General features: G+C 37.9%; 1 protein-coding gene across 1 annotated transcript in view; it reads right to left on the bottom strand.

The window, feature by feature from the left end:
- Positions 1-1,888: 1,888 nt before the first annotated feature.
- The window catches only part of prkg2l (protein kinase cGMP-dependent 2, like), a 31,832-nt gene continuing 14,983 nt past the window's right edge, over positions 1,889-18,737 (bottom strand). The window contains exons 9-16 of the mRNA XM_073834656.1: positions 18,435-18,574; positions 15,738-15,827; positions 15,438-15,579; positions 12,907-13,070; positions 12,066-12,188; positions 10,504-10,566; positions 2,314-2,380; positions 1,889-2,199 (exon numbers count right to left, since the gene is read on the bottom strand). Of these exons, the coding sequence (XP_073690757.1) occupies positions 2,104-2,199; positions 2,314-2,380; positions 10,504-10,566; positions 12,066-12,188; positions 12,907-13,070; positions 15,438-15,579; positions 15,738-15,827; positions 18,435-18,574 (885 nt within the window). The 3' untranslated portion in view covers positions 1,889-2,103. The remainder of the gene's footprint in view (positions 2,200-2,313; positions 2,381-10,503; positions 10,567-12,065; positions 12,189-12,906; positions 13,071-15,437; positions 15,580-15,737; positions 15,828-18,434; positions 18,575-18,737) is intronic.

The raw sequence follows: 18,737 nt of genomic DNA, 5'->3' as shown, positions 1-18,737 counted from the left end.
CCCCCCCTGCACACCTATAGACTACCACAGGCCGACAGGGGGGCAACTATACCGACTTAACGTACTTTTACATACCACAGGGGGTCTGCAACGTGAAGCTGGGTGCAGACTCGTACCGGTCAGCAGAAAGAGTACCACGGAGTTACAAGAAGTAGGCTACGCTAGGAGAACTGGTACACAGTCCGCTGAGCTTCAACTTTGAATTGACCGAGACTCATTTAGAACACTTCTTTCCAGATCACTATGACGTCATATTGGAAGGCCGATTTTTATTTTTATTTTTGAATAAATACATAATGTCTCCAATTTAAAGGACTCGCCGTGACTGTTGACATATCAGGCCATAAATACCAACATAAACACCAAAACACTTGTTTGTCATCTTTGCTCTGTCGCCCTCCTGTGGTGCTCCGCCTGATAACGTTACCTGACACATCATCATCTTTTGAGTTTATGAATTTTACACAAAGCACTGTGTTATTGTTGTTTTGTTTTTATATGATCTAAAAATAACTTACAGCAGGTCTACAACTCGCTGATTTTTGGCTGACATTTGGATATTCACATTTTTGTGAGATTCACCCATTTAACAGAATGAACAAATATTGTAAGTTGAGACAATTTTTTTTTAAATTATTATTGTTTCCACTCTCAGTTAAGTCCTATGTTGTAGAAAAGGATGAGATGAATGCTAGCATCTGTGGAAAAGTCGGTAACGTTAGATGAAGCTCCTCCTAAAAGTAGGCTACACGCTACAGAACGTGCTTGATTGTGGAGGACAAGCATAAAGTAATTGCACACAAATGCGCAGTATCTTAAGTACTTCTTCGTCTGCACAATTATTAACGCTAATTATTTTGCCAGCTACTTGTGGCTTGTGCTTGTGATTGCAGATATTTACCAGTAGAGGACATTGTTGTTTCATTCGATTCACAGAAATATCTAGAATCTGATACAAAATCCTGAATAAATTGACTACACTTGACCACAAAAGTAGACTACAGCAGACAAATATATTATTTACATTTGTGCATTAAATATTATGAAGTTAGCATTAAAAACATTATTTCCCCATCAAAATGTATTGTATAGGATAACTGTATTGTACAATGTTTAAGGCCAGCTTTGTTTATTGTCTGTTTTTTCCCCTCCATATTGTCATTCTGGCTGTGCTTGACTCCAGTGAAAAACAAGATTAAGAAAATAAGCACCTTTAGCAAAATAAATGGTCTCCACGATTGTGGCAATTTCACTTTCTCACTTGAAACATTATGTTCTAAGCCATATTTAACTCTTAACCAAATTACAAAGATGAACAAAATGGAAAGGCAACTTTCCTAATTATGTAATGATCAGGATGGCAAGTCAGTGTTGTGTTATGTTACAGCATAGCCAAAGACAAAACACTCAGAAATAGAGCGTTTTCTCGACACGTTTTCAATCGGCCATATTGGCGGCACTGAGCATAAACAATGCAACTGAACCAAACAACCAAATCAGCATATTTTGCTGATTATTGCTGCTGAAAATGGTCAATTATTGTCATGTTTTGGGGTGTACTAATTGGTGGGACCGGGAAAAACCTTTGGAGAACTATAGAGTGCCAAAAATGATAACAAATTAAGGAGAAGGGTGCAAAAAATTGAGGAACAAAAGGCGTTTGTGGTTGGCCAAACTGAACCAGGATTTCCAGGGCAAGAATCTTGACAACATTCGTGTTTGTTCTTATCATTTCCGGTCAGGCAGGTGAAATCGTGGCATAAGTGCAAATATAAAAGCAGCTTAAAAAACAGCTGAATGAGTACAAAAATGAATTAGATATGTCAGAGATTTGATAGACTTAACAGATTTAAGGCAGCAGTGATTTATTGATGCACTTGTAATGAAATATCACTGAAATAACCTTTCACTTAGTCTTCTTTAACTTATAACGGTGGCTTTTAAATCTGATTCCTGTCCATCTGAACAAGTCAGTCGGTTGCACAATGCTTCAGAAAGCACACTGAGGTAATACTGAGACTTCTCCTCCAGACACAGTGTCCATTATCACTTTACATCAGATCTTCTTTGACAAAACAGCTTCTTCTTAGAAACAGCTCATTTTCAGAAGTCTTTATCCCAGCCAGAGAATTCATCCGGAGGTTCTTCAAGCTCAGGCGGAAACATGTCGAAATGGCTGTGATCCAGAGGCCCTTTCAGCTGCGAAAATGAACAGAGGAGAAAATGAACAAGTGTAGGAGAACAGACTTTCATTCTCACACAATGTGACATATGTAAAGACATTGTAAAATCTGCTGAATCTATATGCTTCACCTCTCTCCTCAGGGGAGACATCAGCTTCCACCGTCTCAATCCTTCCCAGTTAAAGCCTTGAAACCACCTTCAAGAAAACAAAGGGACAAAGTAAACCTCCACACTACAGTGACTCAGCATCCGCTCACATCTTCAGCCTCATCCGTCACTTTCCTTCCAGTGAGAAAATGTTTCAAGGGGAAATATTGTACATCATTTCATTATTTTTCTTTTCCTTGACACGCATTCTAAAAAGTCAAGACAAAAATGTCCGGAATTCAATTTATATGACCATTTTTACCATCTCTCGGGCCTTTAGAATTGAACTGGACAGTTTTTTGCTACTGCTCCCATATGTAAGTACTCTCTTCACATGTGAAATGAGATCAGCAATTATTTACAAGCTGAAGGTTTGCAGTTTTACACATATAGTTTTTGACTGTCCGATTCTTTAATAACAGCTTCTTTTCAAAAGTACAAATTGAGACATTTTTGCAGTTTAATGGACTTTTTGGACTGGGAGGAAGTTTTGAGTTCTGAGGTACTGTATGTTTTAATGAACAGAATTATTTTATCTAGTGCTGTCAAAATTAGCGTGTTAACGCTGGTGGTCAATTTTTCCAGTTTAACGCTGTTAGAAATATAGTTAACACAGTGGAGTTTTCCTAGGGACTTCAGTAATATTGGTATCAGTGATACTCCAGGGTTCGTACAGATAATGTAAAATGAAACCAACGCTCTCCATTAAGTTTGTATTGCGGGAAGCTGCCTCCTTGCAATGTTGCCAAGTCTGCGGTTTTCCCGTGGAATTGGGTTACTTTTATACTGTTGCCGTGGGTTGTTTTTCATTTCCGTGGGTTGAAGCGACCCCAATAACGTAATATTTAGCCCCGGAATGGTAATTTTACCAGAGGAACCCCACCACAAAATGTGTTTTACCCACTGGAACACAATTTCTACTGGGTTTTGTTGTGAAAACCTGGCAATCCTGCCTCCTTGTCATTTCTGACTTAACATCTAACTAAAATCAGAACAATTTCTAAAAGCTGCTATGTGACAAGGTGTACAGTAAACAAGCTAAAAAACAACAGAAATACTTTTTTTATAAGCTGTCGATCTAAACAAAGAGTTTAAGAACATGTCTTATTACTCTGAGAACTGTGCCCACTGGAAGGAAATTTAACGGCGACAGTAAACATTCATTATTTAACCATGTCAAAGGATTATTTCACCACCCTGAAAGGAGGAGATATATTGAGAAACTAAATTTTATTGGTCTATTTCAGTACACTTATTCCTTACCTTCCTTTTGTTGGAGAAATGATCCTACAACTATGTGTGTCCTTAAACACTCGTTTTTTGAGTCGACAGCTTATAAAAACGTGTTTTTGTATCACCTTGTATCATAGCAGCTGTTAGACATTGTTCTGTTTTTTTGTTATAAGTCAAAAATGACAAGGAGTCCGCTTCCCGCAATACAAAGTCAATGGAGAGCATTTGAATTGTAACCCCCCCCCCCCCCGGTGTGGGCGTGGCCTAAATGCGCTCTGTCTCTATAGCCCAATACTACTAAAGTATTATGCCAACAAAATATACTACACTTTTACTATAGTAAAACCACAGTTACTTTTCTTACGGAATTCATATTTGTTTTTACACTGCCTTAAAGGAACACTCCACTTTTTTTGGAAATAGGCTCATTCTCCAACTCCCCCCGAGTTAATAAGTTGAGTTTTACCGTTTTGAAATCCATTCAGCCGTTCTCCTGTTCTGGCAATATCACTTTTAGCATAGCTTAGCATAGATCATTGAATCCTATTAGAGCAATAGCATCTCGTTCAAAAATGACCAATGAGTCTCGATATTTGTCCTATTTAAAACTTGACTCTTCTGCAGTTATATCATGTACTAAGACCGGCGGAAAATGTAAAGCCGCGGTTTTCTAGGCCGATAAGATTAGGAACTACACTCCCATTCAGGCGTCATAGTCAAGGAAGTTTGCTGCCGTAACATGGCCGAAGCAGGCACAGTAATATCACGCAGCGCCTGAAATTAGTTCCCAGCTAGGTAACTTCCAACGAGGTACGCTTCCTGTGCATGCAGTTGGTCACGTTGTGCTGCGATGTGCTGCGTGAGATTACTGCGCCTACTTCGGCCATGTTACGGCAGCAAACTTCCTTGACTATTACGCCGGAATGGGAGTGTAGTTCCTAAACTTATCGGCCTAGAAAATCGTATCTTTACATTTTCCACCGGTCTTAGTATACGATAAAACTGCAGAAGAGTCAAGTTTTAAATAGATCAAATATCGAAATTCATTGGTCATTTTTGAACGCTATTGGTCTAATAGGATTCAATGATCTATGCTAAGCTATGCTAAAAGTGATATCGCCAGAACAGAGAACGGCTGAATGGATTTCAAAACGGTAAAACTCAACTTATTAACTCGGGGGGAGTTGGAGAATGAGCCTATTTCCAAAAAAAGTGGAGTGTTCCTTTAATTGTTTGATGTTTTCGACTATATAAAAAAAAAAAAAAAAAAAAAATGTAGCAAAAACACTCCGAAATTCTGATCTGAAACAAATAATTCGCTATACAGTATGTAAGCGAATTGAAGTCGCAAACTGAATCAAATCAAGATCATTTTTTTATGTGACAGATTGACACTTTACGTATCGCAAATCATTTGATTTAGATTAGAACTTCAAATCACGTATCGCAAATCATTTGATTTGAATCATTTAGTTCGCAAAATTATTCACAAACCTGTTTTGATCTAAATCAAATGATTCTCGATGCACGCTCTAAAGTCCCAGTCTGAATCAAATGATTTGCGATACGCTAAATTCCGAGCTAAATCAAATGAAACTAATTATTTGCAATACACGATTAGATTAGAGTGCTTTGAAACAGGGAATCATTTTGTGACGCAATGGTTTAACTGATTCGGAGTTTCAGAAAGCTCCGTTTTACCCATGACTACGTGCTTTTTAAAATCGTTACAAGCGATGTATAAAAGAATGTCTCTTTTAATTTAATCTGGCCATTAAATCACTTAAAATGAATCATCCCAAATTGGATCCAGCGTAAATAACTCGATTGTGTTCATCTGTTCCTCTTTTCGCATCTTCAGCCATGTTTACACGACATTGTCATTACTACTACTGATTTAGCTCGCTAGTTATGACATTAACTGAAATACGACGAAAAACTACAGTGTTTTTTGAATTGCATGAATTTTGTGCTTATTTTATAGATACAATGTCTTTCAATAATTCAAGCACTTTTCAAATACCTCTTCAGGGATATTGCTATTTGCAAGGGTTTTCCAGGCCTTAAAATTCAAAAAGTCAAATTCCAGTACTTTAAGCACTTTAAGCACCTTGTACGTTTTTGAAATAAGTCTATTACGCTCACCAATGCTGTACTTCCGTAATCAAAATATAGTAAAAAACAGTAATATTGTGAAGTATTAATACAATTTAAAATGACTGTTTTTATATTTTAATATATTTTATCTTTTAATTTATTCTGTGATCAAAGCTGAATTTTCGGCATCATTACTCCACTCTTCAGTGCCAAATGATCCTTCAGAAATCATTCTAATATGCTCATTTGTTGCTTAAGAAACATTTAGTATTATAAATATTGAAAACTTTTGTCACTTTTGATTAATTTCATGCATCCTTGATTCATATTAAAAACAATTCTGACCCCAAACTTGTAGTGTGCATCTCAGATCTCACTCATCTGACGACACATTGTTTCCTGAACATGCATATTCACGCCCGTATCAAGAGCATGCGCTTTCATTTGCATAATGCTCTGAACATAATTTAGTGCCATAATACAAATGATGTTGAGCTCTTGTATGCTTTGTGTGTATGTTACCTGAATCACTTGCCCTGCGTGATAAGAATACTCGAGCATAATGAATATAAAAACAACAGCTTCTCAGTGCAAACACACAAAACGCTAGTAAAATAATAAGTGAGATAACTCCCAGTTGATTGTGATTTAAACCGTGGGCATCATCAGTGCAATGCATTTTAGGCGTTATCACCCCCGTGACTGTTAAAGGATGGGCCCAGTGCTTCACCTTGCTGTCTGCGGCTTCACTGCTCTGTGGAAGATGGCAACAGCTGTGCCACTCATTTTGGCCACTAATTGCTCCCCCTGTGAATGCAGTGGGGCTAATTTGGCAGGCTGGCTCAGCTACCCATTGTGCTGTCACATACAAAGGAGGGGACAGACAGGCTTGCAGCAAAACAGACTCAACAATACACTACCCGTGAGCAGACACATGGATCAGTGCTTCAGTATACTCTTAGGTGGGTCTAATGTTCATTAAAGCACACAAATGAAACACTTATATGTGAATATGACAGGCCTGCAGTGTAGTGAGACAAATAAAGGGAATATATTATGATATATGGGCAGGATTGCTGGATTTATAGCATTTGCTAAGGAGACTATGACACAACCTGATGTATATAGAGGGTTTGCACTTACGTCAGGATTTGGTCAGTTATCCGGATGCGTGGCCACATTGGCAATACTCGGATGCAAACAACAGCATGGACTGCATGTTTAATGTACTACAGAATATGTTGTTCTGCTAATTTATGCTGTCTAAATCATGAACGAAACGTGTGGAAGCTGCAAAATCATATGGATAAAGACTTAGTAAGCAGGAAGGGGTGTTATATTTTGACAAACTAAAGTTAACAGGTGGTAAAGATAAATACAAGCAGTATTAATTAAGATATTAGCCTAATATTACACCTACCTGACCGGAAATGACAAGAACAAACACAAATGTTGTCAAGATTCTTGCCCTGGAAATCCTGGTTCAGTTTGGCCAACCACAAACACCTTTTGTTCCTCAGTTTTTTGCACTCTTCTTTTTGATTTGTTATAACTTTTGGCAGTCTATAGCACTCCAAATGTTTTTCCTGATCCGACCAATTAGTACAGCCCCAAACATGACAATAATTGACCATTTTCAGCAGCAATAATCCGCAAAATATCCAAGTTTTGTTTGGTTCAGTGCTGCCAATATGGCCAACTGATGATGTGTCGTGAAAACACTCTATATACAGTCAAGCACGAAATTATTCATACCCCTGGCAAATTCTGACTTAAAGTTACATTTATTTAACCAGCAAGTTTTTTTTAACCGGAAATGACACAGGCTTCTCCCAAAAGATAAGACGATGTACAAGAGGCATCATTGTGGAAAAAATTATTACTCATCTTTTATTTACATTTGCACAAAAAGTGGCATGTCCAAAATTATTCATACCCTTCGCAAACTGTCACAGTCTGTGGGAAAATCCAAAGTTCTATACCATTCCAAATAGTCCAAGCTGTTCTAAAGCATCCTAATTACCCTGATTCATTGGGAACAGCTGTTTTAATCAACTCAACAGGTGAAAAACAGAAGCTCTCTGCTGTTGGTTTGTGGACAGTCATAGCTAAGACAAAGGAGCTTACTGAGCACCTGCGGCTGCGCATTGTGGCTGCTCACAAGTCAGGAAAGGGCTATAAGACCATATCTAAATGTTTTGAAGTTCCAGTGGCTACAGTGCAAAGTATTATTAAAAAATACAAGACATTCCGCACTGTGAAAAATCTCAGAGGACGTGGTCAGAAGCCAAAAGTGACATCTGTGCTGGCCAGGAGGATAGTGAGAGAGGTAAAAAAGACACCAAGGATCACCACCAAGGCCATCCTGATGAATCTGGGCTCTGCTGGTGGAAACATCTAAAGGCAGACAGTCCAACGGACACTACACACCGCTGGGTTCCACGGACGCAGACCAAGGAGGACACCACTTCTCCAGATAAGGCACACAAAAGCCTGCTTGGCAAATGCTCATCTGAACAAAGAAGAAGACTTCTGGTCTTCTGTTTTATGGTCAGATGAAACAAAAATGTTATTGTTTGGCCACAATGATGTAGCCTTCATTTGGCGTAAAAAAGGAGAAGCCTTCAACCCTAAGAACACCATCCCCACTGTCAAACATGGTGGTGGGAACATGAGTTTTGAGTTTTTTCTTTTAGCCGGTGGACCAGGGAACCTAATCACAGTAAACGGCACCATGAAAAAGGAGCAATACATCAAAATTCTCAACAACAACATCAGGCAGTCTGCAGAGAAACTTGGCCTTGGGCACCAGTGGACATTTCAGCACGACAACGACCAAAAACACACAGCAAAAGTGGCGAAGAAATGGTTAGCAGACAAAAACATTAACGTTTTGCAGTGGCCCAGCCAGAGTCCTGACTTAAATCCAATTGAGAATCTGTGGAGGGAGCTAAAGATCAGGGTGATGGCAAGGAGACCCTCCAACCTGAAAGAGTTGGAGCTCATCGCTAAAGATGAATTGGCAAAAATACCAATGGAGACATGCAAAAAGCTGGTCAGCAATTATAGGACGTGTTTGATTGCTGTAATAGGGTATGAATAATTTTGGACATGCCGATTTTTGTTCAAAGGTAAATAAAAGATGAGAAATATTTTTTTCCACAATGATGCCTCTTGTACATTGTCTTATCTTCTGGGAGACGTCTGTCATTTCTAATAAAAAAAACCTTGCTGGTTGAATAAAAGTAACTTTAAGTCAGAATTTGCCAGGGGTATGAATAATTTCGGGCTTGACTGTATATATTTTTAATGCATTATTTACTCATACTTACTCCATGTAAAAAAGCATGATATAAAATTAATTAACTAAAAGGTCACTTAAGTGTACAGTCGTGGCCAAAAGATTTGAGAATAACACAAATATTAGTTTTCACAAAGTTAGCTGCTAAACTGATTTTAGATCTTTGTTTCAGTTGTTTCTGTGATGTACTGAAATATAATTACAAGAACTTCATACGTTTCAAAGGCTTTTATCGACAATTACATGACATTTATGCAAAGAGTCAGTATTTGCAGTGTTGGCCCTTCTTTTTCAGGACCTCTGCAATTCGACTGGGCATGCTCTCAATCAACTTCTGGGCCAAATCCTGACTGATAGCAACCCATTCTTTCATAATCACTTCTTGGAGTTTGTCAGAATTAGTGGGTTTTTGTTTGTCCACCCGCCTCTTGAGGATTGACCACAAGTTTTAAGATCTGGGGAGTTTCCAGGCCATGGACCCAAAATATCAACGTTTTGGTCCCCGAGCCACTTAGTTATCACTTTTGCCTTATGGCTCGGTGCTCCATCGTGCTGGAAAATGCATTGTTCTTCACCAAACTGTTGTTGGATTGTTGGAAGAAGTTGCTGTTGTAGGGTGTTTTGCTACCTTTCTTTATTCATGGCTGTGTTTTTGGGCAAAATTGTGAGTGAGCCCACTCCCTTGGATGAGAAGCAACCCCACACATGAATGGTCTCAGGATGCTTTACTGTTGGCATGACACAGGACTGATGGTAGCGCTCACCTTTTCTTCTCTGGACAAGCCTTTTTCCAGATGCCCCAAACAATCGGAAAGAGGCTTCATCGGAGAATATGACTTTGCCCCAGTCCTCAGCAGTCCATTCGCCATACTTTTTGCAGAAGATCAATCTGTCCCTGATGTTTTTTTTGGAGAGAAGTGGCTTCTTTGCTGCCCTTCTTGACACCAGGCCATCTTCCAAAAGTCTTGGCCTCACTGTGCGTGCAGATGGGCTCACACCTGCCTGCTGCCATTCCTGAGCAAGCTCTGCACTGGTGGCACTCCGATCCCGCAGCTGAATCCTCTTTAGGAGACGATCCTGGCGCTTGCTGGACTTTCTTGGACGCCCTGAAGCCTTCTTAACAATGCAGTGGAAAGTTTTTTTCGGGATTAAGTTAATTTTCATGGCAAAGAAGGACTATGCAATTCATCTGATCACTCTTCATAACATTCTGGAGTATATGCAAATTGCTATTATAAAAACTTAAGCAGCAACTTTTCCAATTTCCAATATTTATGTAATTCTCAAAACTTTTGGCCACGACTGTACATAAAGCCATACAATTTCATAGCTGTCATAGCACTCTAACTGCATTTGATATCATTTTAAACTATTATATACACATTTATTTGATTGCCATTAACATGCAGTTAAGAGAGAGATATTTCTTTGTTAAAGTGTGCTTCCTTTTTTTTACAAGGGTCATGTCAAAAAAGAACGTCATATGGGTTTGGAACAACATGAGTAAATGATTTTTAAGCAATTGATATTTGTTGACTTACTTGTGTTTCTTGATGTCAGTGATGCCATTCTTTTTATTCCCAAGCCGTTCTGCTGGATTGAGTCTGAAGACAGTGAGGGAGAAAAATGAGTCTCTGTTCTTATACAGGCCAAGCAAGATAAAAAGTCACATCAATAGATGCATAAACATACACTGAGAAGTATACAGGGATGACAGAGGCTTTTCTCCATAACCATAGGCAGCATAGCAAAGCCTCAATAGCACACTCAACATGATGACTGTTTAAAATATATTTTAACTATCTTTTGACCAGCAACATATGTATCCTTTAAGCGGACAATCCTATAATACAATGTGACAATCTCAAAAAGAATTTATTCAATTTGATGGACGAATCGTGATATGGACTATAAATACCCTTGTGAAAATGCAATGTGCTTAATTGTATTGAAAAGGCATTTGTAGTGTCCTTCAAATCTTAAAAGTAAAATTTTAAAAACTGTATCTGCAGATAATATAATAATTAAATAAAAATTGGTTAAATATAATTAAAAAGAAAGACGTTCATGACTATGTTTCCTAACACACTTAAGTATACTTTAAAAAGTGTATTTAAGGGATAGTTCGAAATGAAAATCTCCTCATGATTTACTCACCCTCAAGCCACCGTAGGTGTATATGACTTTCTTCTTTCAGACAAATACAATCTGACATATATAAAAAATGTCCTGGCTCTACCAAGCTTTATAATGGCAGTGAATGGCTGTTGAGATTTTGAAGTCCAATAAAGTGCATCCGTTCATGATAAAAAGTGCTCCACATGGCTCGGGGGGTTAATAAAGTAAATGGATATTTTTCTTACACAAATGCATTGTTTCACTTCAGAAGGCCTTTATTAACCCCAAGGAGCTGTGTGAAGCACTTTTTATGATGGATTGATGCACTTTAATGGACTATTGAATCTCAACACCCATTCACTGCCATTATAAAGCTTTTTAATATAACTCAGATTGCATTCGTCTGAAACAAGAAAGTCATATACACCTAGGATGGCTTGAGGGTGAGTAATTAATTGGAGTAATTTTCCTTTTTGGGTGAACTATCACTGTATTAAAAATTTTACATCAAATCATATGTTTTTAGAATATTTTGTTAAGCTTTAAAGTACACTTCTTTTGATGTGTTGACTAACATCCTACAGCACATGTAAAGTACTTGATTACTATATTCACCAGTGCACTTTTACCATATTCCAAAGTCAACAAAAATATTTATGAAATGACAATAAAGTTAAAACTATAATGCATTTTCATTTAATTGTAAATGACATGCAAGTGTTTCAGAAAACTTACAATCAATTCACAGTCATGTATATTCTTTTAAAGTATATTGTTTCTGCAAAAGGAATTAAAAATATGCATAATTGTACTTTTTTCACAAGGATATAGTTATACTGTTTTATTCATTATTTGTGTTATGCATTTATATGCTTGTTTTTATGTTTATTGTATTTATTTTTTGTATTGTTTTATTGTTACTGTTTAACTGCTATATATTTGTGATGAGTTAAAAAATATATGTCTTAAAATAAAAGAAACCTACTTGCAAAGTCGCCGTATAAGATCCTCTGGACGCTTGCTGATCCTCTTGGGAAAGTCCACCTTCTCTATCCCATGAAGAACCATAGTGTAGATCCTGATTGGATCAGAGCCTGTGAACGGAGGGCTGACAGACGTGGGGACATGTTATATTTCAAACACCATAATTTTTTAAAAATGAAACCATATGCCAGAAAATATACATAAAATGTACATTTCACTTTGTGAATTTAAAGTGGACTTATTAAGACACAGTAATAATGTCACGGGAATGCATAACGCAATCGTGATAACTTATGCAGTGAGTGAGCACAGCTAACAGTGTGCATCAATAAGCTTTGAAGAGATGTAAACGTCCTGTGACACTACGTCATGATGATTTTGTCCAGCTTGTTGATCACACTGCTACAGCATATTATTACGTAGTCCCATCCTCAACACTGTTGCCATGGAGATGCATTGGTGAGGCAATGGAGTCCGCTGTGAGAGCCATGACTGCTAATCTCACACTAGAGGACCATTTGCTCTGGTCAAGAGAGCCCTGCCCTTTACAAAACGGATGTTGAACACGGTGCAGAGCGTTTTGGCAGAAGCACAGGGAAGGCCGTGCCAATTCAGGTCTGGGAAATCTGTGCTCTTTAAAGGTGAACTGTGTCATTTCTGCACCACTAGTGGCTCCAAACAGAACTGCAGAACTTGGTTCCAAACACTTGATAATGCTTGCGCAAATGGTAAGTCTGTCCCAAACTCACCACAGAGCAAATGTTTTCATTGTTTGGGAATCTGACCTACAAATGCAGACCTGTGGAAGAATGAAACAGATAAGTTGAAACACAAAAGTTTACCTGCCAATCAGGAGCTCAAAGATGAGGATACCCAAAGACCAGCAGTCAGCTCCAAAGTCATGACCCTTATTCATGATGACTTCAGGAGCCACATACTCAGGAGTGCCACAGAATGTCCAAGTCTTCTTACCCAGTCCGATCTTTTTGGCAAAGCCAAAATCAGTCTGAAAAAAACAAAAAAAAAAACAGTAAAATGCTCATTGTAAGACTAAGAAGTGGCTATATATCTCAGACTCCATTCATGCACAAATATATAAGTATACAGTGCTCTCCACTAATATTGACACCCTTGGTAGATATAAGCAAAGGTGGCTGTGAAAATAAATGTGCATTGTTTATCTTTTTGATCTTTCATTTAAAAATCACAAAATTCCAACCTTTCGTTGAAAAAAGCAAGTTGGCCATAATTATTGGCACCCCTAGAAATTCTAATGAGTAAAATATCATAGTATAGTAGTATGACATAGTATTCATATTTACATTTTTTTTAGCACACCAGGGTGACTAGGAGCATGAAATTGTCCAGCCATGACCTTAGGATTATAAATATGAGGCCAAATTGCCAAAGTTTTTTGAGGAAAACATTTCAGGATTTTTCTTCATATGGTGGACTTCTATGGTGCCCCGAGTTGAAATAAGGGTTCAAATGATCCCAAATGTGGTTTTAAACGATGCTAGCCAAGGAAGAAGGGTCTTATATAGCGAAACAATTTTTTATTTTACCTCAAACGCTCATCTTGTCTTGCTCTGCCTGAACTCTTGTTTTTACCTGTTCAAGACAGTTAGGGTATGTCGAAAATCTCATTTTCTCCCTCAACTTCAAAAGTCATTCAAAAATCAGTCTACATTGCTGCAGAACCACATTTGGGATGGTTTGAAGTCGCATTTAAACTGCATTTTGGAAGTTCAAACTCCGGGCACCATAGAAGTCCACTTTATGGAGAAAAATCCTGAAATGTTTTCCTCAAAAAACATAATTTCTTTACGACTGAAGAAAGTAAGACATGAATGGATGACCAGGCAACTTCTCCTTTAATCATCCATCACAATAAGTAAAACCGAAGAATATAGTTCTGATGTTCAGAACAAGATTGTTGAGCTGTAAGAAAAGAGCAAAAAGCATTGAAAATTCCTATTTCCACCATCAGGGCAATAATTAAGAAGTTCCAATTAACAAAAGATGTTACAAATCTGCCTGGAAGAGGACGTGTGTCTATATCATCCTATGTTCAATGGGGAGGTCAAAGACTCTCCAAATATCACAAGAGAATGCAGAGATTAGTTGAGTCTTGGGGTCAGAAAGCCTAAGAAAATATCAAACAGCAACTACATCAACATATGTTGTTCAGGAGGGTTTCAAGAAAAATCGTCCTCATTCACCCAAAAGCAAACTCCATCATATTCAGTTGTCAGACATGACTGAAACTTTAAACAGGCCTGGCTTCTTTGGTCAGATGAAACTAAAAAAAGAGCTTTTTGGCAACAAACCAGCAAACCTGCCAGATGGGTTTGGTGCAAACAGGGATAAAAAGTACCCAATCCCCATGGTTAAATACACTGCTGGATCTTTCAATGGTGTGGACCTATTTTTCTGCCAGAGATCCTAGACATCTTGTTCATATACATGGTATCATGGATTCTATCAAGTACCAACAGATGAAACATCTAAACCTGACTGCCTCTGTTAAAGATCTTATAATGGGCCGTGGTAGGATCTTATATCAGGACAATAATCCAAAACATCAAAATCAACACAAGAAGTGTCACTGAGCACAAAATAAAGCTTCTGCCATGGCCGTCCCAGTTCTCTGACCTTAACCCCATGGAAAATGAGTGAGGTGAACTGTTGAGAAGAAGCACCAGCATGGAGCTGGGAATCTGAAGGATCTGGAGAAATTATGTTTGAAGGAATGGTCTCTGATCTCTTGTCAAGTTCTCCAGGCATTATAGGAGAAAACTCAGAGCTGTTATCTTGGGAAAAGGACGTTGCAGTAATTAGGTGATAATAATTGTGGCCAACGTGAACTAGAGATAAACATTTATTTCATAATGAGATTTCCCTCCCACTTTCGATTGGTTTAATTCAATGATAGGTTAGAATTTTGTGATTTTTTTTAAATTAAAGATCAAAAGGATAAACAATGCAGATTTATTTTCACAGCCACCTTTGCTCATATTTACCAAGGGTGCCAATAATAATGGAGGGCAGTAAGGTCCAAAAGTCTGAGACCCCTGTTAAAAATTATGCTCCCACGAACAAACAAAATCATCCACATCTTGGATGTCCTGAGGGTGAGTAAATTTTTAGCACATTTTAAATTTAGTTATTCTTGGTTGTCAAAGACAAAGAAGCATTGGAGCTAAAAAGGTTGAGAACCACTGACTCAGAGAAATAACTTTTATCTATGATCTTATTCATTATAACCTGTTTGCTCTAACATTCATTTTCACATTAAAATGCAAACCAAATAAAATTCAAATTGGGTTTCTGACTTTTAGACCTTTTTCTGTGGTATATAGAGTAAAATGACCATTTTGACATAGCCTTCCCGGTCCAGAAGAAGATTCTCTGGCTTCAGGTCTCGGTACACAATGCCTTTGCCGTGCAGGTAATCAAAAGCTTCCAGCACGCATCCAGTACAGAAGCGGGCAGTGGGCTCATCAAAGCAACTCCTAAATGAAACCAAAACATCATGACATCCTAATTTAAGCGACTACATCTATTAGCAGTTGAGATGCTATGAATCATTCAAGGATAATCAGTAATCAGGATAAATCATGTTTATCAAAGACAGTGAGCTGTAGTATGTGTCAAAACAACCTACACTCACATGTCCCTCAACACGCTCCACAGCTCTCCTCCCAGGCAAACCTCCAGCAGCATGTAAACATACTTATCATCCCGGAATGTGCGGAACAACCTGAAACACACAAGGGCAGCCTGACACCATCGATTATTTGCATTCTGTGAAACACAGTGTCTCTGTAGCATTTCTCACTACTTGCTTTCATAGAAAGCTAGACTCGCATGTGAAGCCGTGCTAGCTTTTCGTCCACAAATGCCAGAGAGGCAATAAAATGAGCCAGAGCACACACTCAGACAGGATTATAAGCATAGATTGAAATTCCCTGGGGAGTTTCCTAGCAACATGCAAAGCAGAAGCCCTGTTTCTGATACAGATGAAAAGCACTATGACACTGGACCACTGTGACAAATATAAGCCAAATGTCTATTGTGTCATTGGATCTCTGTCTGCTCCACCACACTGGTACTTGATGCTGAAGTTATTAAAGTTTGTAGGAATGGAGCAGAAACTACAAAATAAGGCTACTGAGTTCTAACACCCCTTTGGCCTCCAGTCTTTTTGAAAAAAAAAAAAAAAAAAGTGTCCGCTAAACGACAAATTAAAATTTCATCCTTTTAATTGGACATTTTTTGAATTTACAGTGGAGAACAAAATTAGAGAACAACCTGCAATTACCTAAATTTCAAGGTCACTATTTGAAGTTATCCTAACAAGAGTCGAAGGGCAGTTTTTAAGCATATTTCATAAATGAATTGTATTCTGAAGCACAGTATAAAAACAATTTAATGAGATACTTGAAAAAGAACTGCTCAAAATTAGAGAACACTTACAGATACCTTTAAGTTATTGGTGTTAATCTGGCACCTGTTGCTAATTTCCTTAATTATTTGACAAACCCAAATTAAATGGCAGCGTTTCTCTAATTTTCACTGAGATTGCAAGATGGCAGGTCGCTCTAAGGTGACTGAAACTCTGCAACAAGAGGTTGTCCAGATGAAGGGATGGCTCTTTCAGCCATTGCACAAGAAGTTGGTCATTCCAAATCTGTGATTTCTCGAATATTGCATGTTTACAATGACTTTAATTCATTCAAGTCCCCTAAAAAGGCTGGTCATCCACGTAAGACAAATGCACAAGAAGACAGGACAATGCAGAGACTCTGAACAGGGCTGAACAGGGTAAGGATCTGTCTCGGGCATGTTTAAGAGAAGTCGGACTGAAAGTGCACTCTGCAGTGACCAAGACTCTCATCAGCAGAAAGAATCTAAGGTCACCTTTGCTGAGGAGCATGTTGTGTGGAGCAAGGAGAACTGGTCCAAAGTTCACTTTAGAGATGAGAGCAATTTTAATTTATTTGGGTCTGATGAAAACATTTTGTTTGGTGTCAAACTGAGGAAAGATTGAAGCCCAAAAGCGTAAGGAAGTTTCATTTTTTGGGGGATGTTTTCTGCAGCTGGTCTACAAATTCGTGGCAGGGTGAATCCAAATATTTATCAGAACCTCCTTTAGCAACATGCAGTTCCTTCCCTACAAACATCTCCCAATCTGCAATTTCATTGCAAGACAGTGCCCCCTTCACACTGCAAAACAGGTAAAGCAGTTCCTTGAAACTAAGAACACTGAAATAATAAAATGGTCAGACCAGAGACCTGATCCGAACCCCATTGAAAATCTCTGGAAAGTCCTTGGCAACAAAGTAATGACTAAGAAACCCAAACTATGGAATAGATTGGAGAAAGAGTGGACTAAGATCGCACCAATGCAGTCTGAGAAACCAGTGATGTCCTGTGGCCGCAGATGTGCTTAAGTCATTCAAAGCAAGGGCTTCTACATATCCCACTCATTTCTGATAGCTGTAACCCTCCAAAATTTAAAATCAGTTGTTCCTGTTCTCTAATTTTGGTTACTGTTTTCCACAAAGTAAAGGAATTTTGTTTCCTTGGATATTTTCTATATAGTATACCTACAGCTGATATATTCCTCCAAATTTTATTATCAATATTTCAGAAAAATGTATTTATAGGTTGTTCTCTAATTTTGATCTCCACTGTTTGTTTTAGATATATCAACAAAATTTGAATACAGAAATTATGTTCATCATGGTACATAGTACAGGGTATATTTTTGTCTCTGTTTGTGTAAACTGCACTGTGTTTTTGTATAAATTAATAAATCCAAACATCCAAAAATTAACATCATCTCATCGACCTCTGTATAAAGTCAAGGCCATTTTCTGTTTGGCTATTTTCTGTGTCCAGTTATGAAAGCTATAAATATTGTTTGTAGTCATAGTGACAGTGACTTAAGTAAATATCAAAGTTGCCAGCTTCCAAAACACCGGAAAGTCTTATCATAATTGACACAACGTTATCTAATAAACAAGTCTAATCAAGGCATACGTTCATCCGTCAGACCTTAATTAACAAACAGCAAAGTTTGATACCAGTCTGTTTACCTACATTATAGTTTCTCCCATCAGTTTTGTGGTCTAGCAGCAAGCCTAACAGTTAGTCCATTATATTAATTGACAAATTAATTAAGTTAGGCCTTAAGGGGGAACTTGAGATTGCTGTCGAGCCCAGTCTGAGTAAATACCTTTATCACTCTTGAGGGTTATACGAAATGAATCTAAATTCTTTTATTATTCCTGTGTGTTTGCACTTCTGCTATTATTGTAAATATGTCAATATGAGGCAGGAAGGACATGCTCATTAGACTGACCTGACAATAAAGTTTGAATTGGTCTGTTGAAGGATGTCCTTCTCTGAATAGATGTGCTCCTGCTGCCTGGTGTCCACAATGTGCTTTTTCTTAATACACTTTAAAGCAAACGCTGTATCTTCTGAATTTTTAAGCTTGACCTAAGACAGAAAATGCATGCAATAAACATTATAAAAGATACTTAAAGGAGTATTTCACTTTCAGAGCCAAAATTTACAGATAATGTACTCACCCCGTTGTCATCCAAGATGTTCATGTATTTCTTTATTCATTGTAAAGAAATGGTGTTTTTTTTGGTGTTTT

Source organism: Garra rufa, chromosome 2 (genome assembly GCF_049309525.1).
Source record: "Garra rufa chromosome 2, GarRuf1.0, whole genome shotgun sequence".
In the NCBI taxonomy this organism is placed as follows: Eukaryota; Metazoa; Chordata; class Actinopteri; order Cypriniformes; family Cyprinidae; genus Garra; species Garra rufa.
The sequence above is the reverse complement of the archived record's forward strand: the minus strand, read 5'-3'. Positions and strand labels throughout refer to the sequence as shown.